The sequence below is a fragment of the Pseudopodoces humilis genome, chromosome 2 (genome assembly GCF_049639895.1).
Source record: "Pseudopodoces humilis isolate 2021_Gansu_Grassland_sample_001 chromosome 2, ASM4963989v1, whole genome shotgun sequence".
NCBI classification, from domain to species: Eukaryota; Metazoa; Chordata; class Aves; order Passeriformes; family Paridae; genus Pseudopodoces; species Pseudopodoces humilis.
The window spans coordinates 48,388,089-48,415,138 of NC_142201.1; the positions used below are offsets into that span (position 1 = coordinate 48,388,089).

At 34.9% G+C, this 27,050-nt stretch overlaps 1 protein-coding gene across 13 annotated transcripts in view; it reads left to right on the plus strand.

Moving 5' to 3' along the window:
- Window positions 1–27,050, plus strand: part of MYCBP2 (MYC binding protein 2) — a 172,573-nt gene that overhangs the window by 123,985 nt on the left and 21,538 nt on the right. For 8 of the 13 annotated variants that reach the window (XM_088052247.1, XM_088052249.1, XM_088052250.1 and 5 more), the window contains 12 exons: window positions 1,045–1,269; window positions 2,176–2,308; window positions 5,020–5,145; window positions 8,576–8,737; window positions 18,187–19,830; window positions 20,703–20,872; window positions 21,261–21,505; window positions 22,184–22,351; window positions 24,028–24,185; window positions 24,604–24,803; window positions 25,074–25,223; window positions 26,401–26,561. In XM_088052247.1, coding sequence (XP_087908373.1) covers window positions 1,045–1,269; window positions 2,176–2,308; window positions 5,020–5,145; window positions 8,576–8,737; window positions 18,187–19,830; window positions 20,703–20,872; window positions 21,261–21,505; window positions 22,184–22,351; window positions 24,028–24,185; window positions 24,604–24,803; window positions 25,074–25,223; window positions 26,401–26,561 — 3,542 coding nt within the window. The remainder of the gene's footprint in view (window positions 1–1,044; window positions 1,270–2,175; window positions 2,309–5,019; window positions 5,146–8,575; window positions 8,738–18,186; window positions 19,831–20,702; window positions 20,873–21,260; window positions 21,506–22,183; window positions 22,352–24,027; window positions 24,186–24,603; window positions 24,804–25,073; window positions 25,224–26,400; window positions 26,562–27,050) is intronic. The other 5 variants (XM_088052253.1, XM_088052254.1, XM_088052256.1 and 2 more) reach the window with 3 other exon arrangements.

Here is a 27,050-nt window from a genome sequence, read left to right on the forward strand (position 1 = left end):
GTATAGTCTGCAACATCCATAATAAAAAGGTTTTTAATGCTGTTGTTATATAAGGGACAGACTGTTAGTGAAGATTTTTATGCTGCTTCTAAACAGCATCTCCTGTTGCTGAACACAGTAGACTGAATGAGGTGAACCACTGGCTTAATCAAGAAGGACATTATGTAGTTAATAACTTTCAGTTGTTCCTTTAAAGGCACCTATGACTTTCAGTATAATAGAACTTGCTCCTGCTTCTTATTTGCATTCTTCTGAAGTAAATGTATGTTTGTTACTCCAATCCCTCATATTTTTTTGTACAAAAGCCTTTCAGTTAAGCTGTTCCTTGCTGAAAAATCTATGCTAATTTTTCCATTCTGTTAGTAACTACCACTTTTTTTGGTAAGAAATTCAAAGTGTTTTCTTACTTCAGGTTTGCATATATATTTAATTGGCAAGTAGTATGAGGTGAAATAAATTTGCAGACCTTTCTGATTGCCATGGTGGAAGCAATAAATATACGCTAATACTTACATGTGCATTTAAAAGTCTATGGTATTGCTGTTCCTCTTTTGTCACAGTTTTGCCTTGACTCTAAATTAACAAAATATTCTAAATGTGAAATAAAAAAAAAAGCATGTCATATGGTGAGATAGTATTGAAATTCCCTTTCCGTAGCCCCACTCCTTCACAAAATTTCACAAATAGAGCAGGAGGAATGAATGTGTATCCTGAGAAATGTCAGCAAGGATGAAGGTTTAGTGGAAGCAGTTAGATTAAATAATTTGTATCTAATGTTAGATATGAGCTGTTATTTTTTTATAAATGGTTACATTTATACCACTTTTGCTTTAAGAGTAATGTCAGGAGTAATTCAATTAATGTGCAATTTACTAGTAGTTAGTTGTTCAGCACTGCGCACTAAAATTAGCAATGTAACTAGGATCTCCTTTAGCATTGAAATTTAGTTTTTGTACTCTTGAAGTATTTCTTACCTTCGTAGTTTAAAGGTGGTATTAATAGGTTTTATTCTGTTCTGTTTTGCCTTTTTTTGTAATTTCTCAGGAATCTAGGTCTAATGCTGATGATTTTTTCAAAGACCTAAATTCACACTGCCCACAGGAAGCAGTGATGCAAGAACAAGACATGCCATTTCTTCGAGGTGGACCTGGAGTGTACAAGGTAGTGAAGACTGGCCCATCAGGTCACAACATCAGAAGCTGCCCTAACCTTAGAGGTATCCCAATTGGAATGTTAGTTCTGGGAAACAAAGTCAAGGCAGTGGGCGAGGTATGGATCCTTGTAGCTTCAGTTCATGTCTTCATAGATACCAGTATATAACAGTAGTAACTGCAGCAAAAGAATCTGCCTCTGTACAGGTTTGCTTTTCCCCTCTCCTCATGATGAATGCTGGCCTTTGAACTCGGTTTATATTATAACTACTAATGCAGTCGTGTCTTTTGCCTTTTTGCATTGATTGGAATAATGTTAAAATTGCACTGCAGTTACGTGTGCTTGCTTATGTATTTCTTGTTACAGTAATCCTTACAAAATTGTGTTTCTTGATCTACTTTTTTGTCCTGTTTGAAAAAATTCTGTTTCATTGACAAAATGTTTTCCTAGGACCTAACCATTTAACAAATTCCTGTTTCTCTGTACTGATTGTATTAACTTGTTTAGTTGCTGAACTATTGTTATTATTCTGGGTTGTCCAGTTGTGGTGTTTTATGGTTAAGAAAGGCTTAAGGATGAAGTGTGTCATGCTATTTCCTAAATATAATATCAGGAACAAAATTAATACTCATAAAAACCTTTCATGTATATCTTGGTATTATAATTCTCCTGTTGCCACCATCAATTAGAAGGTATATCTTGGAGACTATTTCCCTCAAGTTTTTATTTAGGCTTATGTGGATTTTCTGAAGTGCTGGTGTTGGTGTTTTGCTTCTTCTGAACATAAATGGGTCTAACATTTTTAAAATTACTCCTAAATGTAAATGTGCCATAAATAGGTTTGGTACTTCAGTCTGCCTCAGCCCGTGGCCTTAATTTAAGAAACTTTTTTTTTAGCATTTACTTTGTAATAGAAAGATTGAAATTTAATGTGTTTTCCAGATGCTATAAGTAGTTACTCAATTGTGCTAATGAATTATTTGAGAAGTCAATAAATTTTGCTTTTTTATGTGTGTGCATCAGGTGACTAATTCAGAAGGTACGTGGGTGCAAATGGATAAGAACAGCATGGTAGAGTTCTGTGAAAGTGATGAAGGCGAGGCATGGTCATTAGCTAGAGACAGAGGTGGAAACCAGTACCTCCGACATGAAGATGGCAAGTGGTTGTTTTATTTTTTTAAATTAACTTAGAAAAAAATAAGCAGTCTAAACATGAGAAATAAAATTTTAGATCTGAGTTTTGAACAGGTATAACATTAGCTTATGTATTTTCATTTGAGTTACGTTGTACAGTCGGACTTAGAAGTTGTTTCTAAACATTATTTAAATGATTTTTTTAAAAAAACAGTTAAAATATTTCTGTACGATTTCTTCTCTACCAGTCATGGTTATGGACAATAATTTTAACCATCTTTTTTCTTTTACCTCTGGGGTTAATTTTATCCCTCTATTTTCCAAAAGGTGTCTTTATGAAAAGCTTTGACCTCAGCAGTCATACTCTGCTTGTGATTTTGGGTCACTTATTGTTAGCCTCTTATTTGTTCATTTCAGCAGATTCTTTGCTATTCTTCTGGATTTGACATTTGGTGCTGAAATTTACTTCACACATAGATACTCTTAACAATTAGCATCACATTACTGTATTAGAACAAAGGAATTCCTTGCTAATTTATAAGTATTTTCTGTAGACCGTTGCAGCTTGACTTTCAGGTATAAAACATTCTGCAAAGAAGGGAAATAGCAAAGAGTTTTTCATTAAATATATAAATGTTTACATAATACTTCAAGCAATTCTTTAGTAGTCATAGCTTTTCTATTTTTAGTTGTCTGATAATGTCAAGTTCTGAGGTGCTCAAAGAGCCCCAGTAGATTCCAGAAACTAAATAATTTTGAATTGGAACAGTACCTTATTTGTTGAAAGCACATGTATTCATTTAGTTGGTTGATAGGGTTGATAAAGTCATTTTCTATTTTTATACAGGATTTTTTGCTTTTCCAGTAAAAAATAATTTCTCTGAAATTAATAAATTAAACAGTATGCAAAAACTTCTGTTCCTGAGTGCTTATTTTGAGAAATACATTCAAGTAACTTGACAGTATTTTGCATTTTTCTTTTCATCTTCAGTAATTGACCTATCATTTCATATTGTCTTAAATTTCTCAAAGTATATGTGTGCTCTAAGTAAGAATTCACAAATCAGGAAGACTTTAGGCAAGACCCTTGTTTGAAGGTGTGTCTTCAGATTTTTGATATTTATGCACTGTTACTGAAGGGCATCTTTGAATATAACATTGCTACCACAGAAAAACAGAAATTAAAGCTCCAGGCTTTGAGGACAAAACTCTGTAGTAGGATTTCTGCAATACAGCTCATAAAATACTGTCTCAGAAACTTTCTGGTATGAATCCTGTGCCTCAATATGCCAGTTGTTAATTTTTTTAGATGAATCCCTTTTTACAGGTAGGGTGAAAATGGATGTCTCTTGTGCATCTAGCTAAAGCAGGTTAAGCAGTTACTAGTGCAATTACTGAGATTTTTCAACCTGTTCTAGCTTCCTAGCCCATCTCGGTGCCATGTGAAACTTAATGCACTTAAGCCATATCTGAAGGTTATTTTTAACTGATCGTTTTTATTTGCCATGGAATGATTTAGAAATAATTTATCACTAGTTTCAATGCTTTTGCTAGAGGGAAATAATAGGATCTGCGGGAGCTCTAGCTGGATTTGCAAATGTCTGTTTTTAATCCGTGAATAGCATCATCTTTAATTACAGTAATATTCATTACATTCGTATATTCATTATTTAATAAAATTATAATTAAATTCCCATAATGAGGTAGGATTTCTCTCAGAGACTAGGCAAAAGTCTGAATAGCTAGATCTGTAGACAGTTATCCAGTTAAAATACTACAGCAAGATCTGGAGTAGCCTGTGATTGAAAAAATTCTAGATCCTTTTGTTTATAAACTGACTTTAAATTTCCAGCTTTCTCCCTGGTAATCTGTTTTTAACTTGAATATAGTATGTATGTATGAATATAATTTGTACTCTGAAATGCAGTTTTGTCCTGAAATGCAGTTTTTAAAAAATTACTTTTTGAAGAGTTGTGTTGGTTTTTTTTTTATTTAATCCATGTTAATTTTAATACACTGACAAGAAAGAAGTTTTCAAGGTGCAAGCTCAAGCTTTTAAATCTGCATTTGGGATATTGCTTCTGAATGTTTTCTCATGTATTGTCAGTTGTAATGGTATTTTTGACCACATTAAGTCAGTAATTTCTCTGTAAATCTAAATAGTCAAGTGGATTCTGTCTCACTTATTTTAATTCTACTATAGTTTTGAATATTATTAAATACTCCAAGTTGCTTTGGGTCGGAGGTTGCTTTAGTGTCACATAGAAAGCAAAATTGTAGTACTCATTTACAGATACAAATAAATCTGTCAGGAAAAAATGTCTTGTGTCCTGTGGACTATCAGGGGTAGCCACAATTAAATGTTTGTTGGCTCTGAGTTTCCACTCTGAAAACTATCCTTTCTCCACCTTGCTTTGTCAGAGGGATTTCAACAATTGCTGTCCAAAGAGTAAACACTGCTGAATGATGTTACCGGAAAAAAACAAGTGTCAAATAATGGCATAGCTGGCAACAACACAGTCAAACAAAAAACAGTCTACATGGTATTAAGTCCTCTGTCTTTATATTTTAGAGCATGAGTTCTGAAGAGCAGGGTTTTTTGAAGAGAATTTAGTTGAGAGGAAGAGTGCTATCGGTGGAAATAAATATCACTCATTTGCTTTGTGACTCATCTTTATAATGTGAATCTGTTACTAAGAAGTCTAACTCTGAAGTGATGTGGTTTTTTTACAGAGCAAGTCCTTCTAGATCAAAATGTGCAGACTCCTCCCCCAAGTCCTTTTTCAATACAAGCTTTCAGTAAGGGGACAAGCTGTAGTAATGGACAAGGGTTTGATTATGGCCTTGGAAATAACAAAGGTATGTTTTTACACTTGTATTTTTTTAAAATTATATTTATATTAACTTTGCTTATATTTTATTAGTCATTTTCTGCTTTTTTAGGTAACACAGATCCTGTCCAAGCAGTAGTATAGTGAATCGCAAAGTGTTAAAACTGCTTTTTTCTCTGCTTTAGTTTTTTTCAGTCTAAGTATTCTGTATAAAAAGGATCAACGAAGATTTGGAAGTTAGTTGTGAATTTCTGCAGTGGTAGGCACAAAACTGAAATGCTGAAATGAAAAATACATTTGAAACAGGATTAAAAAACTATTTCATTTAGAAAGTGCATGTTCTTAAAATTCCAGAAACATTTGTCATCTATCTTGACAACTTAAGTGCCTTTAATAGGTCAACAAGATAAAATATGCCATTTAAAATTTGTTGTGAAATTAAAAAAAACAGTCGTAAAACTGAAGTTACCTTTCAATCACATGGATACCAGTTACAACTGCTGGGAAATAAATAAAATCTAGGGCGTTTTTGCTGATATAAAATAGTTACTTCTTTTAATCATGGTTTATTTTGTTGACAAGACCTAAATACATATATAAAAGTCATCAAAATAAACTCAATCTGCATGCCTTCTGTTCATTTCTTGGTTAGTTCTAGTAGATTTATTAATACAGAAAGGACTTTCCTTGAGGCAGAGGTTCTTGAGAAATATTCCTGAAACATGAAGCTCTGTCATTGCATTCTCACATTGCTATAGTCCATGCCAGTACAAATAGGGGCCTAAGGTATGCTATCTCTTTTTAGCACCAGCATATATTTCTTCATGTTATCCTAAATAAAATAACTTAAAACTTATTTTAAAGGAGAGAAGATTAGGAAAATAATTATTCCTAAATAGTCTAGTCTGTTAATGTCACAACATGAAATAGTTTTATATCATTTTTCAGAGGTTTACTGTATAGAGAGTGGTTCATACTTGTCCATGCATTATTATAGGAAACCCTCTTTTTTGGACATAGGCTGGATAAGTCAAAGTAATTATTTTCCTTTTGTTTTATAGAGCCTTTTAAACCTTCTTTTCCCAGTTCATCCATACTCATTTCAGAGTAATGGTGGAATTACAAAAGTGGAATTGCCTAAGATGTGAGGCAGTATTACAGCTTGTCTCTCAATGTCAATTGTGTAATAGTGCAGAAATATTATCTGTTATTTTTCCTGCAAAAACATACTAAGACAATATTTTTTTTTCTTTGTCCAAAGATAAAATCTTAGAGATTAATGTGCTAACAGACATCCTGATTTCTGAAGACATTGTAGTTCTCTTTATTACTGTATTTTAAGCAGTTTCAAAGGTGTTTCTTTGGGATAATACAGTTACAAAATGTTTGGAAGCTACTTCTGGCATTGAATTCCATACTATTTTGTATGCATTATTTTCTCAACATACCCTGAAGCATACCTGTGATGCTTAGTGTGAATGAACAACTCAGCTACATGACTTCATTTAGTCTGTGTACTGTATTTCCTTCTGAATTGCCCAAGGGTGGAGAGTTGTTGGCAACTATATTGAATGAATAATGGTCTTACTTTCCCAAAAATTGAATTCTTCAGCTTTGTCATTACTTTATATGCAGTCTTTCTGTATTCTCAGGTCTAAGAAGCTTTGAGTTTTGTGAAAAATAAAAATTGGAAGGCACAGGAACAATCTCTTAGGGGAATTTCTGAAGGAAACACTTATTTGGAGGGGCTTGTTTGTTAAAAGTACTTCTATAGGAATGCCTACAGAATAGGAATATAGTTTTGATGAAAATTCAATCCCATCCAAGAGTGTTTCAGAATGACTGATCAAATGTAAAGATCCCCATAATAGGTATGTAGTTTTACAGCAGGTATTAGTTTCCTACTGTAAAACTGTTAATTTTAAGTTTACAGTATTATCTACAAGAAAGAAGACTTATCTCCCAAAAAGAATCTGTTTGATTTAGCTGTGTCTTCTCTCTTCCAGCTTTCTATGTTACAGGCAAGTTTTTAATACTCCTCGTGATTGGCCCTACCCACCTCTATATTTGACTGTTGTGGGCAGATGACTTTCAGCTACTCTTCGGATATTCTTCCCTTTAAAATAATTGCTCATTTCAGGAATTAGGCGCGTTGCATTTAAGATTAATAGTTTGTCAGACATGTAAATCACAGAATGGCTGGTGTTGGAAGGGACCTTAGAGATCACCTAGGTCCAAACCCCCCTATATCAGGTTGCTCAATCATTTCTAGGTTTTTAAGCTAGGAATGGTTCCTGCTGAAGTACAGATTCCAGTAGGCATGCTAATTCCAAAACAGTAAAATAAAATTGATTCATTGATTATGGTAGATGATTATTTAGAGGGGCATTCCAGCTATTTTCTGTTCTTTTTCTCTTCTTATTTTTTAACCCAAAATATCAAGAAAATAAATGTAGTTTAGGAGTTCTTAGATAAAACTGTTTGTTACATCTGCTGATCTTTCTCTAATTCCTTAGAAAGACAATTGATAATAATCCAAAAATGTTGTAAATTTTGTGAGTTTTAAACTACATTTAAATTAGCTATTAAAGCTATTAAAACTTTTTACTAGCTTTTCCATAATGGTGTCAAAATTATAGGAATTTGCAGAATAAAATGACATTGTTAGGAGTTGTCTGGTGATGGTTCGAATCTGAGATTCGCTCAAATTCTTAGTGTCTCCTACCTCATATTACTAAGTATACTTCAAGTTATGACATGGTGTGGCCTTCTTACTGAGGCGTCATGTATTTCTAATGCACACATTGAGTTTTTTCGAAATTGGCGTTTAGAAATTAAAACTCTTGTTTTTAATGTGCTAGTTAGCTGAAGGCCTTCATTTGCCTCACAGCAAATGTAGGTAGTTCTTCAGAAAACCAGTTCCAGTTCTTAAGTGGTACTTACGGATTTCTTTAAATTACCTTCAATCTGACCTCAAAAAACAGCATAACAGAATACTTTTAAAAATATTTGCAAAAATTAGCAAATATTTACCAAAGCATTGGCACAGAAATACATTTGCCAAAGCCTGATTACATGTTAGCTTTCCCTTCTCATCAGTTCTTTATAACGTTTTTTCTGCATGTACTGTTGCATGTGTGTATTATTGTAAATGCTAGGGATTTCTGTTTTTTTTCTTTGGCTGCTCTTCATTTTTTAGCAAGGCAAATATAAATCTCTATTTTGAAATGTTTAAAATAACTGCAGTAAAATTTCCATGATCCTTAAAAAACAGTGATTTTATTACCATGCATGGAGTGAGATTTTTATGTTTAGCCACAACCAGAGTAGTATGTGGCTAAATGAGATTTATGAGCTTTCTCTATTATCATCATTTAAACTTTGAGTACCATTTTACTCTGCCTTTTTGGAGAATGACAGGTAACAGGTTGTAGTTTTGACTGTTTTGCCCACTACAGGTGACCAACTGAGTGCCATACTGAATTCCATTCAGTCACGGCCAAATCTCCCAGCTCCTTCCATCTTTGATCAAGCTGCAAAACCTCCCTCTTCCCTTGTCCACAGTCCATTTGTGTTCGGACAGCCCCTTTCCTTCCAGCAGCCTCAGCCACAGCTTCAGAGTAAGTTTGTCAGCCTTACCTGCCTCATCAGTCCATTTTTGCAGCTTTGACATTGCTGTTCTCAGTTGCTTACCAGCTGCTAATCATCCCACAGTGCACTTTCTGGTTTTGTTTTTTTTTAAGTTTTTCATGATTCAGAAGCATGTGAGGTAATGCTCCCAGAGAAGTATACTTGTTCACCTTTAATTTTTATATTGACAATATTTTGGGTTTGTATGTGTTCTTCACTGTAGACAAGTCATGAAAGTGCATTTCCAATATTCAACTCTGTTTTATAATTAAGGTAAATATTTCATATAGTACAAAATGTTGATAATTCTTTTAACATCAGAAATGCACAGCAGTGTGTACCTAGGTATTAACTTTTCTTACTTCCTAAATTTCTATTTTTGTCATTGCTCCTAACTTTAGGGATATAGCTGGACAGTGGGAATAACTTGGAGCTACTCATAAGAAATATTTTGTTAGTTTTCTCTTGGGTGCTCATAGATTGGCATGGTGATGGAAGTTTGCTTGCTGAGGTGAATATCAGCTAACCTGATTACTGATGGGAGGACAAGAAACTGTTTTGATTAATGAAAATTTAACATTTGTGATAGATAGCTGATCCTAACACTAAATTCTCTCTTACATGCAGAACAGTTAGAGTGCAGGTCACAGGAATACTAGTTTATTCCTGTCTCCCACAAACTGCCTCTCTGAAGTGCCTCAGCTCTTTCTTGTGGTACCCTGTCAGTTCAATGTCTGTGTAAATGCAGTCCTCTCCAGCTCAGCTTATTGAAGTGACAGTGAAGTCCATGTGAGAACTATGTGTGTGTGTATATATATGTGTGTATATATATATAATACATATATATTTCTGTATCAAATATTTTGACTGTGTTTTTCTGTAGTTTTGCTGGACTTACACCGACATCCTGAAAGCAGAATATTCCAAGCTCTGTTCAGATAAAATAGCTGACTGCCAGTGGCATCAGTGCACCCTCATTGAGAATTTGTCAAATATTTATTCTTTCCCATCACTTTTAGGTTCTCTTCCCCTATTGTTCAGAGAGGTAAAATCAGTTACTAAGATTTGCATCAAAAATAAATCTAATTGTCTTATTTCAAATGACAGATTAATCCTTTAGCATTTAGACATATATAGTATGAAAACAAAAGCATCATTTTTATTGCCCTACAAGAGCTTGCTCAATGGATTTCTCTGTCCTAGACATGTAGATAAACTGTATTCAGTAAGCTACATCCATGTTTTGTGTTTTAATAAGGATCCAATTCAAATGGAAGCCTTTTTTTTGTGAGGGGCGGGGGGAGCACTGGTGGTCTACCAAATTAAAAAAACTATGAAACTAGAAAACTTTTTCAAATTTGTGTATGATTTGAGATCTTAGCATATTATAAGATCTCAACCAATTTGCTTATTTGCTCTTCCAGAAGGGCAAAAATTGTCAACCTGAATTGGTGTACTGGTGCACTGACTGTGATATGATACAAGGACTTTTTTTTTTTAAACAGTTTATTATCCAGTGTCAGGTTTGATTCAGATAATGTAAATTATCCATAAGGGAGAGAAATATTAACATTTTTGTTTACACAAAATTTAAGAATAATATGGGAGAAGATTTCCTGTTAAAACTTCTTTATGCTTTTGCAAACTTGTTCATCCTCTATGTGCAAGTTCATCCAAATTCAGCATATTGTAAGGGATGCCTGTAAGACTACATCTATATACTTGTTCATTTAATGCTTTTATGCAATTATATTGGAATTATAACAGAAACTCATTTTAAGTATTCAACTTTTATTCATTATTTCTAAATCACTTTATAGCCTCCTGTTACCAAACACGTAATTAAAAGTTAAATTCATTAAACAACGTGTCTTAACAGTCCATATCAAGTCAATTGAATTTTTGCCCTAGACATGCTTAATTTTAGTTTCCAATTATATACTCCATCCTTAAGTGCTTCCTGCGGTAAAGTTAGATTTTAAAATTAAAAATGAATGTTTATAGTCAATGTACTAAGTGGACTATATTAAGTGGACTAATGGCAGTCTAAGGGTTGAAAGAAGGTGTGCCAGCCTAGATTTCCCTGTCTGCAGAGAAGATCAATCTTAATTTCAAGTCAGCCTAAATAGTTCAGTCTGCTATTTACATTTTCTTTTCCTGCTCAGGTATCTCTACCCCTGGGGAGAAATTTGGTTTAGAAGCATAATTCTGAGGAAAGCTAGGATCCTGCTGAATGCCTTCCAGAATGGTTTCCTTAATTTAGATTTTGGAAATAGGAAGAAAAATCTTGATCTGATAGGAACATACTTCGTGCTAGTGACAGATTGTAATTTTCCTTAGAAGTGTTTGTAGGTAGCTGGTTTTTCAGGAGATTTCTCTGTTCTTGTGGTTTGGTTTGCAAATTCACTTAAGAAAGAAGGAAAGGACTTGTCACAACCTTTTATCCTTCAACACAGTGTCTGGTATTTTGTTTCAGAAATACTACTATTTGGGACAGTCACCTCCTGAGATATGACGCTTGAAGAACTAAAAAGTGTCTCTGTTGTAGCAAAGAATTTGTTGCAGAAGTGATATTAGAGAAAACAAAAGGGAAAACTCTATTACTCGGTTTTGTGTTACTTGCTAGAACTCTGTGAAGGACTGATTGTTCTGTCCTGCTTAATTCCTTGGCTAATTTTCTGACATAGTTACACAAGAGATTGTTTTCTTTTTCACAGGGACAGACAAAATTAAGGTACTCTTGTCATTTATTTTAATTCTCTGTTAGTCTTGTGTGCAACGAAAAGTTCAGAAAAGGTAAATGAGCTGGCAAAACCTACCTGGAGTAAGAAAGTCTGTGTTGACTTGGAGCCTTAGCAAGAATTTTTTTCCATTAAGATCACAAGTTCATGTATATTTCTTCCTTGGATATTTGACCAAAACAGGCTGTAATTGCTGCTTATGCTTGCTTATGCTTATGCTTGCTTCTGAGAAGCTTGTAAGATCATCAGTAACAGATTTGCTTGTGACTGCAAACTCCAGAGCCACAAGATTATTATTCATTGCTTGGTTTATTTGTCAATGAACTTTGTTAAAAGCACAGAAGACTCAAATTTGAGTTCAGAGTGTAGGGGAATTGTGGAAGCCTATAGGGTCATGGAAGGTTTCTTAACCTTCAGCAAAATGTGCTGGGTTATAAATCTCCTTAGATGTGGCAAGTGTGGGTAACAGGATCTTGGCATGCTGTCCCAGCATCAGTTACCAAAATGTGATGATTGGCTGTTGAGCTCTGAAGGAGGGAAGTGTGAGACTTCGCAGTCACCAGTGTTAGACCTTAATGCCATGTTTCCTCACACTTGAGTTGATACTGCAAATGAGGAATGGATTTCTGGGCTAAAATCTTTGGACCCCTGTGACTTCTGATATGTTAACCCTCTTCCAATGCAGCCCTGGCAGCTTGCTTGAGGTACTGCTTCCTGGTCCAGGCAGGAACTGCAGTGCTGAGCCGCTGTTCAGTACAGCGTCCTGTCAGGCTGCTTCCTTTCCAATCCATGCTGCAGTCCAAGCATCTATTATCAGTTCCTGCCATTTTTGTCAGGAGTTCCTTGATGCATCCCCTCAGTATTGTACATTCAGTTTCTTTTCCTTTCCCATCTAGGTGCTGGTCAGATTGCATTTAGAATGACAGTGCTGGTCTCTACATTTTCTAAAACTGCAGAGAGCGCACAAAACAGCAGCACACATATGGAGCACATAACACGTGCTTCTCCGTAGTGTTTCAGTAAAATGGAGAGAATCTCCTCAACCAGGCATGGTGGTCTCTTCTGTGTGTGCTTTAATTATCACTTAAATCAATGACAACTGATCTAATTGGTTCTTCAGATGCTGCATATTGCCAAGGCATCATTCCTGAAAATTTGAGCTAAATTAAATGGTCTCATAACCTAGGCTTTTCAGGTTCTATAGGCAAGGGTACATATGAAACATACATTTGTCCACGTCAATCCAAAGCCATCCTTGGGGGGGGCTGGTATGGTAGAGGTTGGAGGAAGAGTACAAATTGTGTCAGGTGTTTTTTTAGAACTTATTTCTTCATACCAAACCTTCAAAAGCTGTAGTTAAAAATTAGAAGAGCATAGAAGTATTTTTTTTAAATCTACCTTTCCAGAATAGGAATGCTTCTTTCAGTTAATAAACTAATGTGGTTCAACCTCACCATTGATATAGAATATTGCTAATATTTTTCTCATGATACCGTGTTTCAACTTTTGCTTTAATTCATTCACTCATACCACTACTTTATCCATACCAAATACTTTTTTCTTTTATAAGATACAAGCATGTTTTTATTTCAGTGCATTCTTTCCTGGAAAAATAATTTCTAAAAGAAGTCAGAGTCCTGCTGTCACTATGACATACGGCATTTTCAGGTGAAAAAAAATACATGGACTACAGTGCTTGAAGAAATTCAGCTAACAGCTGTATTGTATTTTCATGTCAGTAAAAGCGAGTGAAAGAAGATTACATTGTTTTTAAGAGGTATCCATTGCTTAGGTGGCACAGCAAAGCAAAGGCAGGTCAGTGCTCTCCATCATGATGCAGAAAAGCAGTGGCATTTCAGAAGAAATTGAATTTAACTCCATTTCCCAGTGATACTTTACATGATTGTTACAGTTTGCTTAAAGAAGACTCATATGAACCAGTTAGTAGTATGCCTTGCTTCCTGTGTTTCCTCAGAGGAAGTAGGCACAGCTGTTAAGACTGTATCCTGCCATAGAAACTGAATTGTCTCTTACATTTCCATATTGGGTAGCTTTTCAAGCTGGAACTTATTTCCATGTTGAAGGAAAGAGCTTGACTAAAGGCACACTGTCACATTCAAATGGCTCATGAGACAGGCCTTGCCTGCCTTGTATTTCAAGTCTTTATAGTCTTTGAGGATGTTTCAGAAAGAGGGAGTCCTGATAAAAATCTTGGTCCCTGAGGCTGTCCTGTTAGCCCAGATATATGTAGATTGTCGTACTCTTGGATCCAAAACCTCTTTGGAATGATTTAATAATTATAATACATCATTCAACACTAGATTACAACATTATAAAATGTAAGTGTTCTCAGACACAGTGAAAAAATGAAGTATAAAAGTGCATTCATGAAAGTGGATTTTATAAAGATTTTCCTTTAATTATTCATAGAGTGGGATGCTAGTGTATCAAATTGACATTTTTAGGTTTGCTGCTACTGCTGTTTTGTGCTCCTAATGTTTGTCTGCCTTTACCTTTAAAAATTGTTGGTGTTACTTAGAAGCTTTATAGTTATTATGGATCTCTTCATATCATTTTTAGATACCAAAATTAGGTAATACTGGTGTTAAATCTGTGTTAATACAGTGTTGAGAAATTAAGGATTCTTTTTTTTTTTTAAAGAATGAAATTCATCCTTCAAATGTATGAACACCTTCTCATTGTAGAGTTTGTAGAAGCATAGCTTATTGCATAAGGAGGCAGGCTTGGTAAGTTGATGTGTACAAGTTAGTAAATGTATTACCAGAACAAAAAGATGTCTTAAATAGTGTAGGAATTGCAATTATTTAATTTCAGTACAGCTGCCTTAGTCCATTTGTACAGAAGGATGTATCTAAAACAGTGTCTTCTAACATACACATTCTCTTTACAATTATTACTTAAGAATTTTACTTTTTTTTTTCCCCAAAGGAAGGAATAGGAATTAGAATTAAAACCAGAAAAAAAAAATAGAAAAATTAGAAAAAATAATACACTGAAACAAAAAGTCTTTATTATTTTTCTCCAAGTTTAATTTTTGTAGAGCGGTCTTTCTAACAGATTTGATGTCAGCAGACACTGCTGAGATTATCATGGATGACACCAGAATTTTTCTTCAGTCAAAATTATTTTTAAAGCTGTTACAGTTTTTTTTTCATGTACTGTAGACACTCATCTGCTGCTAGATCTGCATCTTATGTCTCTTGTATTGAGGAGTTCATCATTACATAAGTGAAGTTTATCAAAACATTACATTTTTGAGATGCAATCCTTTTGAAAATGGAGAGTTCTGATGTGTTTAATATTTGTATTTCATTTGTTACGGTGATTAACGAGACTCCCAACACAAATAATTAGATGTTCTCTAACTTCCATGAAAGAATGTGTAAGCTGATCATCTGGAAGGCTATAATGAAATTCTAAATAATTAATTTCTGAATTTACAGATTAAATGTTAAATTAAATGTTAACGTTTCAAAGCCAGGTTCAGTTCAAAACTAGACACTGCTGGGTTTTATAATAAACCATAAATCTCATTGGCTAGTCCCCATATATTACATTTTATGTCCTGGAAACTAATACTGAAATTGCAGAATTTTTAGATCAAGGGAGCTGATCTACCACATTCTACTACAAACTGCTGTCATTTAAAACTAATGCAGGAATCTAAACACTGAATTCAGAATACATAACAAAGAAGATGCCTATCATTTGAAATGCTTGTTTTTATCTTTGCTGCTTTTCCATTGAATCTGTGCTGCTTCTGTGCAACTGTTTTCCACTATAGAAACTCCATCCTGCTGCCTTGCTTCTCGTGAGCGTATTTACAAAACTAGTGATGTAGCTGGGCCTGCCTCTGCTATTTCATCTCTCTCTCACAAACTGAAGGGTGGGTATGCATGCCAACATAGCAAGGTTATTCAGATTTTTTTACCTCAAAATGTTTTGGGTTTGGGTTTTTTTTCTCCTTCCATTCATTTTCATTTCATTCATGTAAATTAATGAATGAATGTTTTCATTCATAAAGTAATGTTTTGAAAGCAAATGTTGAAGTCTGGTATTTGTTGGGAGCTCTTCTTATGTAATTATTTTGTGTTGCCTTGCTGAGTTGCAGCAACTCCATGATACACAATCTTAGCCGTCTCTGCTTTGTAAAATGGAAAGTGACTGTTAGTCTAATTATACCTGTTTTCAGGCAAAAGAAGTATATAAGAAGAAACAGGAAATAAAATCTGGGACTTTTTTTTTTTGCTTACACACAAAGCACCTTGCTATTTAATGCAATTTTTCCTTTGGGAGTTTTTTCTTTTTGTGCTGATAATCTTGAATACTGCTTAGGATTATTTGTCTCTATATGTTCAAATACAAACCTGCGTTTTTTTAAAATACAAAATACTTCTGGTTTTGGAAGCCATTGCTAGGCTATACCTTTCATAAGCTGTTATATGTTCTGCAATGTTTTTGTCATTGCTGTGGTATTGGTATTTGCTCATGCAAATGGACTTTAAAGTCATGCGTGGACTTGAAATTTGATACTTTGCTGAATGACTTGAAGTGTTCTTTGTCCTCTAAAATGATTGTCATCTTTCCACTTTTTTTTTCTCTTTTATGAGGCATTCTGTAAAAGCTTCAACCTAAAGTATTTTCTCATCTCGCAATCTGGGAAAAATGTGTATAAAAGTAATTCCAATTTGCATTTCAGAATTTATCACAAAGTAGCTCATCAGGATAAATGTTGAATAACTAAGCTGGAATGGTTGAAATGTTTGGACTGATATTTCTGAAACTTCTTTGTTTTTTCTTTTAGCAAGAACAGTCATTTTATAAACCACAATATACCATATTATTTTTTGCCTTCCTATTCCACCTCCCCCCTCCAAGTGAAAAACAATTTATAGAACTTGTAAAAATAAAGACAGATTAGATTCTCAAAGTTGATTAGGATGATAAATACTTTAGATACTATATTCTATTGCTTATATTTTTGATGTATTATTCCTGAATAATACATCACAGTAGTAATACAGACACAGTATTTCTTCTCTGCTCCGAAAAGCATGAACTTCTGCCATGTCTTGGGAAGGCAGGAGAGTATCCTAACTTTTAGGTTTGTTAAATATTCCAATATAATTCATTACCTTCACTTTTTCCTGTTGTTGTTAATTTTATTGTGAGGTATTTAAATATGGAAATAGCAAATAAATAATAATTTTTTGTAACCTGAGGAAACATCTTGGTTGCTAAATTTTGCTCAAAATTTTTCAAATTTTTCTTTTTTTTTTTTTAATTGAGAGATAATAGTAGGAAAAAATGCATCTATATATTTTCTAGCATGGGGGGGGTAAGGGTTGGTGATTGAGAACTGCATGAAGTTGCTTTGGATCCCACAATGCATAAGAAAGTAGCCACTGATTTCACATTTTCTAATACTGAAGGTATTAGATAAAAGGTGACTGTCTATCCTGTTCCCATTACAAGTCAAGGCTTAAATTTGCAAATATTCTCTGATTAATTGAAACTGCATTTTTTAACAAGTAGTTGCTTTCCCAAAAATATGCCTAGACAAGTGCAAATAACCTTTTAATACCTAGGAAAGTAAAACATTCCTATGTACTGTGTCCTAAATCTGCAGGCTTTGCTCAGGAAACACTTCCCATGTTTGATTAATGAAAACCCATTCAAATCAAAAGGATTTAACTCTGCATTCAAGGTTTTGCAGTGTAAGGATTTATGGAGAAACAGCTGTATTAACTGCTGCATTGTTCGCCAGTAATTTCCATATTGCTTGGATTAATTTTCAAAATACAGTTCTACAAGAGAGACTGGGTTCACAGAGATATAGAAGCAGACTGCCTTAATAAGCTACTTTTTGCATATACTTGTGTTGCATGCACTTGTACTAAGCTGCCTGTAGTTCTTATAGCTCTTAGTCTTACAGCTCTGTAGATTAGTATATGTACAAAGTCAATATGCATAGGAACGATCAATTAGTGCATCAAAGTAGGAGGACATCATTGACCAGAGTTGGCCATTTAACTTAGTGGTTGAAAAAAGTGGGTTTGTTGTTTTGGAAGGAGGGTTTAAATGTTTTGGTAGCAGAACATTGGGTGTATTGTGGACTTAAAAAAGTAAATTCCTTAGATTATCAGTTTCATTTTATTAGTTTTCATTTTATTTTATTAGTTTTGAGCATATTTGCAAGCCTCTTGCCCAATTTGCCTTATTAACAGTGTTTACTTCCTACAATTCCCAATTTCTGAGCATTAAAGAAAGTTCCTGTTGCAGTCAGCCTGTCACATGTTGAGATAATAAATAAATAGTCCTGGGTTTCTGTTGCTACTGTGGTAAACTTTAGTTAACTCCTGTAATTTTACCAAAGTATGTAAATTGTGCTTCCATTATTAGGGTTTTGGAAAGAGCGAACTGTGCCTTTTGATACCTCCATAGTAGTGTTTTCTCTGTAAAAACTTATTAACACTTGTTTCTGTGTATCTTTGGGAAAAGAAATGTATCAAAAGTGTTCTAGGGAGAAAAAGATCCCTTCATTTTTCCTTTCATTTTGATGTGAACAGAAGCATGGGTTTGGTGTTTATCTTGTATTCAGGTCTTTAGTCCTTGTTTTGTACTATAAAAGGTGTTGCTGTCAACATGTAACAATTAAATTATTAAATATTATACAGGTGACCGAATGAATTTCACAGGAGCTGCTAGACCAATTTCTCCAGCAGGAAAGTCAGACATGTCATCAAAGCACAGAGCTGACTGCAGGTCACCCAAGCTTGATGTGCGAATGAACAGAGCCGCTGCCGAGCAGAAGAAACCCAGAAATACCGATGGCTTATCAGCCAGTGAGTGTCTGATGCTGAAATCAGATGCCGCAAAGTTGCGGTCAGACTCGCACAGCAGGTCTTTGTCGCCAAATCATAACACTTTACAAACACTAAAAACTGATGGAAGAACAACTCCTGGTCTGAGAGCTGAATCTCCAGGGCCAGGAACCCGGTCGTCTTCTCCAAAGACAAAGACACTTACAGGTATTAGATCTGGTGCTAGTTCTCCAAGATCCTCATCACCCCATGACAAGCCTCTACCTCAGAAAGCTTCATCCCCTGTAAAAACAAAGCTTGATCCTCCTCGAGAACGCTCCAAATCAGATTCTTACACTTTAGATCCAGATACCCTTCGCAAAAAGAAAGTGCCACTAACAGAACCCTTAAGGGGGAGGTCCACTTCACCCAAACCAAAAATAATTGCAAAAGATGGGAAATCTGCACCAGAAACTGAAAACAGAGCTCCTTCCCCTCATGTCGTACAAGAAAATCTTCACAGTGAGGTAGTTGAAGTCTGTACTTCGAGTACTTTAAAGACTGACAGCATTACAGATACCACCTGTGAAGACAACACCGAATTCAGAAGTCTGGACGATGGTTCTAATAAAGTTCATTTCAGCATTGGAAAAGCACCACTGAAGGATGAGCAAGACATGAGAGCATCTCCAAAAGTGAGCCGTAAATGTGCTGGCAGGCACACAAGACCCAAAAAGGAAAAATCCAACTTCCTTTTCAAAGGAGATGGATCAAAGCCCATAGAGCCTGCCAAGCAAGCAATGTCACCTTCTGTTGCAGAATGTGCTCGAGCCGTATTTGCAGCATTTCTTTGGCATGAAGGAATAGTTCATGATGCCATGGCATGCTCATCCTTTCTGAAGTTTAATCCAGAGCTGTCCAAAGAGCATGCGCCCATACGAAGCAGTCTTACTCAACAACCTGCAGAGGAAAAAGAAACCAAGCTGAAAAATAGACATTCATTGGAAATATCATCTGCTCTTAACATGTTCAACATCTCACCTCATGGACCAGATATATCTAAAATGGGTAGCATCAATAAAAACAAAGTCCTCTCAATGTTGAAAGAACCCCCTCTGCATGAAAAGTGTGAGGATGGAAAAACTGAAACTACCTCCTTTGAAACATCCAGTCATCACACAATGAAATCCAAGTCTCCTCTTCCATTAACATTGCAGCATTTAGTAGCTTTCTGGGAAGATATTTCTTTAGCAACTATTAAAGCAGCTTCCCAAAACATGATTTTTCCAAGTCCTGGTTCTTGTGCAGTGTTAAAGAAGAAGGAAAGTGACAAAGATAACAAGAAAGCCAAAAAGGAGAAAAAGAAAAAAGAAAAGGTTGAGGCTAGGCCAAGGGGAAATCTTTTTGGTGAGATGGCCCAGCTTGCAGTGGGAGGACCTGAAAAAGACACCATCTGTGAGTTATGTGGAGAATCCCATCCATATCCAGTGACTTACCACATGAGACAAGCTCATCCAGGTAAGACTGTATTTTAATTCCCATGGCCGTCCAGAAAGTATATTTCACACACGTTTTGGTGTTAGTTACTGTTACGAAAATGTGTCAGGCTATCCTTTCTATTATATACACGAAATTAAAAGTTATACTTGCATATAGATTATTTGTACATCCCTGTGTATAATTTTAAGTAGTCATGGATCTAAAGTTTCAAAGTTGTTTGAAACAAGGTTAAAAAAATGCTCTGACTTTACAATAGCTCTTCAGAAACATGCCATGTTTTGAACTTTAGGATTTGGAAATAAAAATGAGATCGGTCAGGTTTTCTGTTACTGATCTACTCTACTGTTCTGTCAAGAGTAGAAAACTTTAATCTGCCATGTCAATACTGGTTATCAATAACTTAATATTTTTGAGGTATTTGTTGGTATGTACTTTTTTTTTTAGTTCTGTGTGTGCAAAGTTAAAGTCCTGAATCTTTCTGAGAACCTCTAATCAGCAAAAGAATACCCTCCATTCCCTCTTAAGCTTTGTTACCTAGGAAGTGAGATTTTTATCCTTAAGTTACAGATATTGTTGGCTAACTTACAATACTGACCTTACCGTAACTTTGCTGTCTGAATAGGGAGCTGTTCATGCTTTGGACAAGTTCTTTATAAAAACTTGAAAACTACAGTGCATTTGTATTCTTTGGACATTGGTAGGATACATGGACAAGAACACACAAGAACCTTGTTTTGTAACCAATTCAGACATACAGAAAAGTAGAAAATTAGGCCAGGAAAAGACAAGCATCTTCTTTTCTCCCCTCTTCATCCCTGTTTTACAGCAATAAGTAGTAGAATAAGAATCCTGCATTTGAAATAACTTGTTCTCACCTTTCCCCCATGTAGGTTGTGGCCGCTATGCAGGTGGCCAAGGTTACAACAGCATTGGGCACTTCTGTGGAGGATGGGCTGGGAATTGTGGCGATGGTGGCATTGGAGGGAGCACGTGGTATTTGGTGTGCGATCGATGCAGAGAGAAGTATCTCCGTGAAAAGCAAGCAGCTGCAAGAGAGAAGGTATTTTTGGCTCATGTGTTTAACTTTCTGCTTATTAGTGCTATGTTTTTAATGGGAATAGTACAAAAGGTGTTTTTCTTGCACTGGTCTTCAAGGACTAATTTCAAAATCTTGCTAAAAGTATGCAAATATGTTGATGTTAACAATGCTAATTTAATTTTATTTTTTAAGCTAAACTTCTTGAAACTATTTGCATGCAAAATTAATCCTTAGGCAAATGGCAAAACTATCAGCTGTTCATTAAATGTTTGCAAAGGTAGGAAAGTAATAGTAATGTGTTTTGTCATAGAAGGTATTTCGCAGCAGGTAGAATTAAGCAGCTATTACGAGCTAGTTTGTCAGATTTTCCTGTGGTGAATTTAATTATGCCATATTTAAATTTATCTAGATTAAACAATCGAGGAGAAAACCAATGCAAGTTAAGACACCTCGTGCCTTGCCAACTATGGAAGCTCATCAAGTGATTAAAGCCAATGCACTGTATTTACTGTCACTGAGTAGTGCTGCTGAGCCCAGTATCCTCTGCTATAACCCTGCAAAAGCATTCCAATCTCAACTTCCCAGTCTCAAAGAAGGAATTTCTGAAGACTTTCCCATTAAGATGCCATGTCTCTATCTACAGACATTAGCAAGGTAATTAAAGGAAGTGTGTGAATATTGATTTGAACACTCATCTGTGTAGAGTGTTGGATAAAAATGTGTAAACTAAACTAAAACTTACATAGAAAAAGACACATTTTCCTAGTACTTCATGATTTTTTTTCACTCTGTTTTGATCCATGATGTTCCATTTTTTAGATTGTATTTTCTCCTAGAGTCAGATATGCCCCAAGTAGCTTTCAGATGCTAAGTGTTTTATAATAGCTCAGTTTCTGTCCAAAGAATTCAGAATTTCCCAAGGAGTTTAACTTAGTGTGTTAGTAGTACGCATACGTGCTACTTTTTTCTCTTCACAGTTAAAAATAGTAAAAAGGAAACCAGAAGACTTGTGCTTACTTGGTAATTCTAAGTAAATTTCACCGTAGTGTGTCACGTTCATGTTGGGTAGACATTTGGGCTTAAAATACATTCTGGAAATACCTAATGAAAATACTAAAAGATAGAAAAGGGTTCCCCACTACCTCTTGGTTGAGAATGCCATTGTATCTTCCGTGAACATTTAAAGTCACAACCAGCTTAAAAGCCTTAATAGGTGAAGGATAAGTGAATAGCGTTGGCTGATGAAGTGTATTGGCAAATTACTTTTGTGTATGTGTGTGTTTCAGCAATTTTTAATCTTTAATACTAATCTAAAAATCTCATTTGGTGTAGGCATCATCATGAAAATTTTGTTGGGTACCAGGATGACAACCTCTTTCAGGATGAGATGAGATACTTGCGTTCAACTTCAGTACCTGCACCGTACATCTCTGTTACTCCTGACGCAAGCCCTAATGTCTTCGAAGAGCCAGAGAGTAACATGAAATCTATGCCCCCAAGGTACTTCCTTGTACTTCTAGGCACTACATACAAAGATTAAAGCAGTAGCAGAACACCAATTAAAAAAAAAAAAGAAAACATTGCTGCAGTTAAGAAGTTGAAGTATAAGATCAGTCTCTGAAATGGCAGCATAAAAGCCAAAAGCATATGAAGCTGTATTTAGGAAATTTTTGGTGAATCATTGCATATCAGGTATATTTTCAACTGTTAGCAGTGGAGTATGTTTGAATATGTAAATACACAAGGAATATACAAATCAGAACTGAAACTTTTTTACTGTTCTTCAAACCAGTTACTTCTCTCTGGAAAGATCCTGGGTTTACAACCCAAATACAAAAAAAATTTGTTCAGTTGATAAGGACTCTTGCCATACAGGGAAATTTATCTATAGCCTATACTTTAGGCCTACTTATTTTCCCATAGAGAAAATTTTCCAGAATCTACAGAACTGAAGAAGTGATGTAAGTTCAGTGATCCAAGGACTGTAACTGTTGCAAACTCCCTGAAAATGTAGCAGGTTTTCTTTGATTGTGTATCTGTTCTTTTCCACAACTGATTGAGTGCAGATTAAGGGCTTTTTTTGAAAGGAAGTAGCTGTTCTCCTTTCAGGATTTCATTCTGAAGGGAAGTTTGAACAGGAAAAAATTTCATTACTTTACACTTTACAAAGCAGGTGTTGCTGCTTTGTTGTGTGGGACATAAAAATGTCACTGAAGAAATGACAATGCTGTCTAGTACCAAGAGTGCTAGATGGATTCTGCCAGGTTAAGCCACTTTCTTGTCTTGTTAAGTTTACTGTGATCTAATTCAAGCAGTTATAAAAACTTTAGTTTCACCAGGGGAAAAATGGCTCTTACTAGTAATAATAGTCCAGAATCTACTTAGATGCTCAGTGTTTTTAGATGTCAGTGATTCCTCATACTATAGTGAGGATGTAATGAAGAGAAAATTTGCTTTTAATCTGTTTTTATTTCAATTTGTTGTATTTCATACTGACTGCGCAAATAGTTTATTGGAATACTACAATCTATAATGTAGTCTTTTCAGAAATAGAACTTTTCTAACAAAACTCCTTAAGAGTGCATCGTATTGGTATATTCCTTTATTAAAACTGTGGACACCATGGTCTCCTGAGGCCTATAGGGACAGCATAAGCTGGGAGTCCTTCTGCAGACTGTAAGAAGTCCACTGAAGGTAAGGAGTAAAACATGTCAGAGGTATAGATGTAGCAATTCAAATTTAACTTTAAGGCTAATGATGTTAGAAACTATTACTTCACATAAAGTTCTAAATTTCAGTTGGCTTGCATATTAAAAATTCACTTCATAGATGTTTTCACATGCATTCTTAGGAGAAGTTTGGTCTGAAACTTCAATTTAGGCATGATCTGAATGTTTGTATCTCTCTAAAAGAAATACCTAAATCCTTGGAACTCATCATGTTCATCATTACATTTGTTTATAAAGCACTTTGCATGCTTTTTCACCATGTGGAATTCTAACATGTGCTCCTTCTTTTCCAGCATTTAAACAGTTATTAGGTACATAAGGAAAGTTTCATGCAGTAGTAACACTGTGATTATGAAATGCATGTACCCTTATTAATTATTGGTGTCTAATTCAGATATACTCTATGTATTTGTTAATGGGTGTATTACTTCCCTGATTTCTTTATAGTTTGGAAACCAGTCCAATCACAGATACAGATCTTGCAAAGCGCACAGTCTTTCAAAGATCATACTCAGTTGTTGCATCAGAATATGACAAACAGCACTCAATTTTGCCAGCACGTGTAAAGGCAATCCCCAGGAGACGAGTCAACAGTGGAGATGCAGGTAAGAGCACAGACATCAGAAGCAGGGAAGAATGATTCAAGGATTTGCACTTCTTCTTGGAAACTGTAGACAAATATGTTTTTTTATAAATAAATGTAGTGACTTCTTAGTTATAAAACAAAATGATAGTAAACATTAGGTGTTTGGTAATAGGCACATAATTAGCCTAAAATTGGATTAGGATTTACTGTAATTCTAAAATTTGTCGTGTATCTTCTGTGCCTGATTTAAAGTGAGGGTGTTATTTTCTTTCTCAGTTGAAGCATCATTATTCCATATTGCTTTTTTAATGCAGTTTCTCTCAGAAAAAAAAAAAAAAAATTCTAAAAGTGCTTTATTGCTTTTCATTTTTACTGTGGCTATAAAATTGAAATGCACAAGGAATCTAATGTATGCATATTTTTATGCTTTTGAATAGAAGTGGGGTCCTCTCTCCTGAGACATCCATCTCCTGAACTTTCTCGGTTAATCTCCGCCCACAGCTCTCTTTCCAAAGGAGAGAGAAATTTCCAGTGGCCAGTATTGGCATTTGTAATCCAGCATCATGATCTGGAAGGACTTGAAATAGCAATGAAACAAGCCTTACGGAAATCTGCTTGTCGAGTCTTTGCCATGGAGGTATTCACATACTGATGGTTTTTGTATGATTAAAATAAGGTTGTCGTAAATTGTGTCTTGGAATTATTCTAAGGTTACACTATGTTCCCTGCAATGTAGTTGTCATTTTAATAAACTGTTTTAGCTACAGAGCAGTAACATCTTACTTGAAGACCTTGACATTTTATTTGCCTGTCCAAATCATACCTCCTTACATATATGGTTTAGGAAATATTTTTACTCCAGGTTTGTTTAACCAGTTGGTAACTCCTTGCATGTAATTTGTTTTAGGCCTTCAACTGGCTTCTTTGTAATGTCATTCAAACAACTTCTCTTCATGATATTTTATGGCATTTTGTGGCTTCCCTGACTCCTGCACCTGTAGAGCCTGAAGAAGAAGAGGATGAAGAAAATAAATCAAATAAAGAAAATGCAGAACAAGTAAGTGAGGTTCTGCTTATTTTGTAGGCAAATTAGAAATACTTCCACATGAAAAAAAAAATTTCTCGATCCTCCTCTGTGAAACAAAAATTTAAACTAAAACTGAAATTGTAGTTGAATTAATTTTGTTAGACATAGATTAATTTTTCTTCTGAATCATCACTTTCTATGTACTGATGAATCACGTGGTCTTCTAAAGCATAATTTTTCAGTATTCATGGGAAATAAGAATGCAAAAAAAGCACAAGTACATTGAATTTTAAAAAAATAACCATTTGCTTTTTATTCCTCCTTTGCCCTGCGATGAGAGAGAAAATATTTTTTAAAGAAGCTTTGGGTTTACTGTGTCTTCCAGTGTTATATGAAAAGTCCATAGTTGATTATAAAAATGCATAATTAATTTACATACTGCTGTGTATGTGTATATATAAAAATAAATAATTATATGTGCACTAAGTATAATTAACTTAGTGATTTCAAAAAACTCACTAGTTCTGAAAATGTAGCATGCAAAATGGTGTAGTTTTATATATCAGACTTTCAAAAGATATCTTCATACACCCTATTCTAGATTTAGCTCTGATTTAAAACATTATCATGTCCACAATGAATTGCTCAAAGAAAATCGTGCTAGTGCTGCCAATAAGTCAGGATAATCTTTATCACTTCAAATCTAATCCAGTTTTGAAATTAGTTTTTCTGGATTCAGTCTGTTGAGCAGTGTAACCTGATACACTGCTTTTCTGATACTGACACACCTTAACTAAGATTTATTATTTTCACAGCTCTAATTAAATACAGCAACTGATAACATTATCTTAGTTATCAAGTTTGCTATGGCTGGATTTTGCTGCTCAGATAAAATTGGTTCCAACTGCTGGAATATCTTATTTCTTTCTGGTTTGTTTCTTTGTTTTCAAATTATTGCAGTGTAATGTTTCACATCTTGAAATCAAGAGAAATATGTGGCAGTATACAATACAAATTCCCAAATTCCCTGTTTGAGGTTCATGTGTAACTTACTGTAAAAATTCTCTGTCAGGAACTGCATCAACTTCACATTCATTTTAAGATTGTTGCAGTTACTCTTAAAGCAAATAGCAGAAATTTGTTTTGTTTACATAATCTTTTGTCTCAGAAGGTCTGTTAATAGCACACAAATTGCTTTGCTGTGTAGGAGAAAGACACACGAGTGTGTGAACACCCTCTGTCAGATATAGTCATTGCTGGGGAAGCTGCTCATCCGTTACCCCACACTTTCCATCGCCTTCTTCAGACAATCTCTGATCTTATGATGTCTCTTCCCAGTGGTAGTGCGTTACAGCAAATGGCCTTAAGGTAAGCACAAATCAAGAAAATTCTTGAAAAGGCTGTAAATACTGTAGAGTTACAGGTTAGATGATTTTGCAATGTAAATAGGATGCTTGAAAACTTTGTGTGAGAAGGAACACATCTATCCTTACCACTGGGGAAGAGATATATAGAAGACATTTATGTGTTTATACATAGAAATAATAGTATAAGAGACTTCATAGAGAGGAATATACTTTCTTTTGAATTCTATACTGTGTTCACTATGAAAAAGAAAACATCTTGCAGAACAATACAGTAGGATCTGCGTGTAGTGCCCTTTGCTCAGAAGTCTGTCACCTGCATAGTATCTTTAATCTGAGATTTTTTTCCATGTATCTGTCTCAGACACAAAATTAATAATAATGGTTGCATTTACTATTAGAATTCTAAGAAAAGTTTATTCTTGCTTTCCTCAAAATGATGCACTAGAAACACTTGAGAGCCTGCAAAATTTGAAGTTAAATGTTTATAGAA